General features: G+C 42.7%; 1 protein-coding gene across 1 annotated transcript; it reads left to right on the top strand.

The window, feature by feature from the left end:
• The first annotated feature begins 343 nt into the window (after positions 1 to 343).
• On the top strand, positions 344 to 3,201 carry ADRB2 (adrenoceptor beta 2). The gene has a single exon (XM_083181980.1). It carries the CDS (start codon positions 570 to 572, stop codon positions 1,782 to 1,784), a length of 1,215 nt encoding a protein of 404 aa, XP_083038106.1. The 5' UTR covers positions 344 to 569; the 3' UTR covers positions 1,785 to 3,201.
• Positions 3,202 to 6,033: the final 2,832 nt, after the last annotated feature.

Below are 6,033 nucleotides of genomic sequence, written 5' to 3'. Positions count from 1 at the left end.
GAGTGGGGGCAGTGTCACTGATATGGCAGCAGTACAGTGTGAGCAGTGAGTGAGGGTCAGTGTCAGGCACATGGCAGCTGCAGCAGAGTGTGAGCAGTGAGTGAGGGTCAGTGTTATGCACATGGCAGCAGCAGCAGAATGTGAGTGACTGTAGTGTCCGGCACATGGCAGCAGCAGGACAGTGAGTGCAGGACACACAGTGCTCTCGCTTTAAAAACTTTCTCTATACCAGGCCAGCACTACTACTTACACAGAAAGAGTGACACCCGGCGGCTGGGACTCTCCGGGGATTGGCTGTCACCCGGTGACGTCACGGAAGGGTGTTATTAAAGACAGCGAGGAGGGAGATTGCTACTTCAGAACTAGTAGTGACAGCGGCGGCAGCAGCACACTAGTACAGTATCCCGGGACTGGCGCCGCATCTCCGCTCACTGTTCCAGCAGCAGCAAATGACCGATACAGGACAGCAGCATCACCTCACCCACCGGTGAGCCCGGCACGTACATGAGGGGAAGTGGCACCGCTGGCTGACGGTCACTTCTCATCGCAGAAAACTTATCGGCAGCGCTATGGATCTGAACACGACGCAAATCATCAGCAGCAACCTGTCCCTCTTCCCCAATGACAGCAACAGCTCCGTGCATGCTAAGAGTGTGGGCATGGGCATACTGATGTCCGTCATTGTCCTGGTCATTGTGTTTGGGAATATCCTGGTGATCAGCGCCATCGCCAAGTTTCAGAGACTCCAGACAGTCACAAACTACTTCATAACCTCCCTGGCCTGTGCGGACCTAGTAATGGGGCTGATAGTGGTGCCCTTCGGGGCCAGCTACGTCATTATGGATAACTGGGTGTTTGGGAACTTCTGGTGCGAGTTCTTCACCTCAGTGGACATCCTGTGTGTCACTGCCAGCATAGAGACTCTGTGTGTCATCGCCGTGGACAGGTATTTCGCCATCACCTCTCCATTCAGGTATCAGAGCCTGCTGACCAAGTGCAAAGCCAGGATTGTCATCCTCCTGGTGTGGGTCGTGTCAGCTCTCACCTCCTTCCTCCCCATTAACATGCACTGGTACAGGACTGAGGAGGACAAGGCATTGGAGTGCTACAAAGCTGAGAACTGCTGTTACTTCCACACCAACCCTGCCTATGCCATCTCCTCTTCCATCATCTCCTTCTACCTGCCCCTGTTGGTCATGATCTTTGTCTACTGCAGGGTCTTTCAGGAGGCCAAGAAACAGCTGAAGAAGATTGACAGATGCGAGGGAAGGTTCCACAACCAGCAGGATGCCAATGGCAAGGTTGTCAACAGGAGGACATCCAAGTTTTGCTTGAAGGAGCACAAAGCACTGAAAACACTGGGCATTATAATGGGCACTTTTACCCTGTGTTGGCTCCCCTTCTTCATAGTCAACATTGTCCAGGTGATGCACCAAGCTGTCATCCCTGACCATGTTTACACCTTCTTGAATTGGTTGGGTTATGTCAACTCTGCTTTTAACCCACTCATCTACTGCAGGAGTCCAGACTTCAGACATGCTTTTCAGGAGCTGTTGTGCCTGAAGAAGGGGGGCACCAAGCTCTACACCAATGGATATCCCCAGAGCAATGGGAACAGTATGTACAATGAAGAGTCAGACCCTGCTCAAATATGCATAGAGAGCTCTAACGAGATCTTTATTACAGAGGTGAAATCTCCTGATGAGTCCCTACTGAGCTGTGAAGGTCCTGGGCTAGACCACCTGGCCACGAACCACAACACGCACGATGATTGCTTATTATAGGATTTTAGGAACATTTACAACAAACTGGATCGTTTGCAATACAAGGGTCAAACATATATTTTTAAGGTACTGTAAAAAAAAAAAAGGAAATGAAGGTCTTTATATTAAAGTTATTTCTTGAAATTTGGGCGGTGCCCATGATTCGCAGGATGTATACATTTTATTAGGCAAGTGTTTATTTCTGTATAGTTTCACTTCTTAAATTAAGGTAAGAGGACATTCACTAAAACAGTAAAGCTTTTTTTTTTTTTTTTTTGTGTTACTGCCTTGTCTGTATGGCAAAACACGAAGACTATCTACCTCAAGGACCTAATAGAAAAAAAGTTTGTTTTTGTGTTGTTATGTTATGTATGTTTTGTTTATTTGATCTTTTGCATAGTTTATATTTTTGTGCCCTTCTAAGTCATGTGACTGCAGAATGAACACTGCACTGCTGGGGTGGCTGGTCTCTCCAGCAGTGCCTGGGTTAACTTGGTGGATGTCAATTCCAGATGTATATTTTGAGACATAAACAAAGTGGGAGGAGAGTGTAGGAATTTCAGGGCATTTCTAGGTCCCAAATCTAACATCTTTTAACCTCTTTGTCATCCCAGGTCACAACCTGCTACATATACTGTCGCCCCAAATAATTTATACGTATGCTGTGACTGTGTGAATGACCTTCAACAAAAGCATTTCTCTGGAGGATGAAGGGGTTAAAAGTTGTTCATTTTAAAAGTCCAAAGTAGTTTTGGGAAACCCATTTCCTTCATAACAAGAGACCATTACAGTGTATTAGAGCCACCCATTAGTATAGGCCTTGGTAGCCCACTGTAGTAGCCACATCACCACTAGTGCTGCAAGGAGATAGAGAAGAACAGATGTTCCCACTGCCAGCTCCCAGCTAAGAACTGCTCTGGAAGTTAATCAATTATCTCAGGCAGCCCTGCTGGTTCAGACAGGTTCCTGACTAGAGATTTGTCACTAGGCAATTTCTCCTTCCTCCCCTTCGGTGTAACTAACTACAGTATACATTTAAATGGGGCTTCGCTAAAAACGTTTAAGCAGTTAGTATATAGGCTGGAGATCTGTTCTCTCATCCTTTGCATGGTCAGGTGTCTCATTAAATAAAGAAGAGGATTTGTCTTACTCTTGCATGGGAGAATGCAGAGAGTTAATCAATGACTGAGAATAAGTACATAGGATGGCTTGTCCATAACGATTTACTGGAATACAGGTCCCTGGGGGGAAAAGGGGGAGCCTTGATGAGTGGGGGGGTCACAGCTACTGGCCAGGATACATTCACACTGACTGAGAATGGCTAAAACATGGTATTCCTGTCCGCCTCACCGCATGCAGGGCCATCAGCTGCTCTTTTGCACATTTCCAAGCCGTACAGTATTGTATGTTGCTCGCATTAAAGGTCATTGTACTATAATTCTACCTGGTTTGTGTGTTTTATATTGTTTTTTACTTGTCAAGTTTTTTCTCCCAAGGCATGGGAAGGGGTGTGTCAGGGGAGGGCTGAGGAAGGGGGGAGACAGGTCTTTCATTGATAAACAGATCTGACCTTAAGATGAGAGATATCACTCTCCAACCAGTAGTTATATTACTCATCAGCTTGGATAATTTATCATCATTACTGCGCAATGAGCTACATGATCACTGGGCCCATTGGCGCCAGTCCCTGTAAGGAGTAAGGTGTAATACATTGTGTGCTGTCATTGCTGTGTTATTGCTGTCTGGAGGTGTATTTCTGAGCTGTGCAGCCTTGCAGGGGCTCCAGACCTTATGCAGAGGGATATGACAGCTCACTACTGCCTGTCTCAGTGATGTCAGTGTGTAACATTATAACCACTAACAGGTGCAGGGAACTGACTCATGCTGTACAGGCACAGGGACACAAGCCTGGAAACCACACTTGTATTTGTGTATGATAATGCTCTTCCAAATATTTATTATATCCCATTGGCAGTAGAAGAAAACCAATTTTTGTACAATATTGTTTGTAAAAGGCTTCAGGAATTTGCTGGACTCAACCTTTTGTTATGTTTAGAAAATACAGGGCACGTCTTACTTTTGCAAACAGGATTTAAGTGTGCGCCATTGATCATTATTTTTTTCATTAGGGCCGGTTGTCTGCGAGTGTGCGTGAAGGTGGGCTATGTTTTATAAATGCAATTACAGCTCTGCCGGAGTTGTGTTGTGGATATGTACTGTATGGGTTATTTTGGTATATGATTTCACTTTTATTGCCTCCAACCATATGGCACCTACAGTATATCATGTGAACAACAAGAAAGGTCACATTTACTGCAAGATGGATGTGATAGTAACTAATCAGCAGGCAGATAAATCTTTAATGTTATGAAGGGAATTTGCAATCGGCTTTTCCACACTGAATAAGGTGATTATGTCACTTATGTGTTTTCAATTGCATCGTCTTTTGATATTGCAGCTACAGTATTTACTAGAACTATGGAATATTAAGGAGGGTATTTATCAAAGAATGATACATTTGTGAGAGAAATGGACCAACCAATAAGCTCCTGACTCAGTGGTTCCCAAACTGTGTGCCTTGGGACACTTGCAAAGGGTGCCTTGGATTGGTGGTCCAGGTCAAGACCAATTCAAAGTATTTCTGGGCAATTCAATAGGAAAATTCAAGGACGGTGCCTGGCAATCTAGGCCCTCACCACATAACTAAATGTAGGATGACATATAAACACAATAGTTCATTTGATATTTTTTTTCTAAATTTCTCAATTTAAAACTTTTGTCTTAAAGATGCTGTGAAAAATATTCTAGGGGTGCCGTGAATTAAAAAAGTTTGGGAACCACTGTCCTGATTTATTTTTCAAACAGCCTGTAAAATGTAAGGTAGAAGCTTATTGGTTAATACTTTACAATTGTATCTCTCTCAAAGCCTTAATAAATACCCCCCATATTACTGATTGTTGATTTACTGTACTGTGGCAGGGTTTCTAAAACATTCAGCTGAAACAAATAGCATACTGTCAAAATGTGTGTACTGTATGAGAACATACCTTTATGTTGTCAGAATGTAAGATTTTATATATACTCACCAGGCAGCAGAATGCAAAGCATTAACTTGTGTAATCAGTAATAGTTTATGACTCTTCCCTGCAGGTGTCTGAAATAGCTTTACTTGCAGGAAATCCTGGGTGCATAGAAAGAACACATTTGCCCTATAGCATACTTTTCTCTTATATTCAGTTCTCCTTGTTCTTTAAAACCTTCTTTGGAAATTTGTGTAGATAGTAGACTTTTCTTGTGAAGTAACTTTTTTCACTTAGCTCATGAGTACAGAGGGTATTAAAGCTCGGGGTGAGATAAAATTATGAAACATAATGTACTAGCCAATCAGCTTCTGCCTTACATTTTACAGGTTGTGTTTGAAAGCGACAAGAGTTGATTGGTAAATACTGTATCTCTCTCCAAGTTTGATAAATACCCCCCTAAGTGTTATACATTATTATATAAATAATTTGTATCCTATACATGCTGACATATGTTGATGTGTTATGGAAGCTGTTTTACTGTGTAGCGGTTCCCATAACAACCCCCCCCCCCCTCCATTGTAAATTGTGCCAGGAATTGACCATGCAAATTTGTAATGAAATTCTGGGTTTGCTCCACACCCCTCCCCCCCCCCCCAATCACTTTTTTGGAAACAGTGACCTTAGCACTAGTTTTAATACATTTCTCACATGGGGGTAGATGGAGAAGAGATAAACTGGAGATAAAGTGAAAGTAGCACAAGCCAATCAACTCCCAACTGTCATTTTCAAGCACAGTTCATTGGCTGGTGCTTTATCTCCTTTCACTTTATCTCCAGTTTATCTCTTCTCCAGGCTTAATACATCTGCCCCATTGTAGGACATTTTAGTTGAATTCATGTAGAAAAGGTGTTTATAATATGTAAATAATTCAACATATGCATTTGATGGTTCTTATCAGATCTAGATACAAGCCAAAACTGATTGAGCAGTAATTTCTTTCAAAACATTGCGTGACATTGGGGTTAATCTTAATCAATAATAAAGTTGAGAGAGATAAAGTACTAACCAATCAGCTTCTAAATGTTTTTTTTTTATAGGCTGTGTTTGAAAAATGTCAGTTAGGGGCTGATTGATTCTTTATCTCTATTCACTTTGTCTCCCTCCAAGCTTTGACACCCCACAAATTCTTAAATCAAGTTGTCCCCAACACAAATTTTTAGGATGTTATCTTTTAGTAGGACCAGTAT

The sequence above is a fragment of the Crinia signifera genome, chromosome 4 (assembly GCF_055691185.1).
Source record: "Crinia signifera chromosome 4, ASM5569118v1, whole genome shotgun sequence".
NCBI classification, from domain to species: domain Eukaryota; kingdom Metazoa; phylum Chordata; class Amphibia; order Anura; family Myobatrachidae; genus Crinia; species Crinia signifera.
This window is presented reverse-complemented; position numbering and strand designations above follow the sequence as displayed.

What these genes read in the sequence shown, in the direction of transcription:
- ADRB2 (XM_083181980.1), top strand. Translation starts at nt 570, where the DNA reads ATGGATCTGAACACGACGCAAATCATCAGCAGCAACCTGTCCCTCTTC.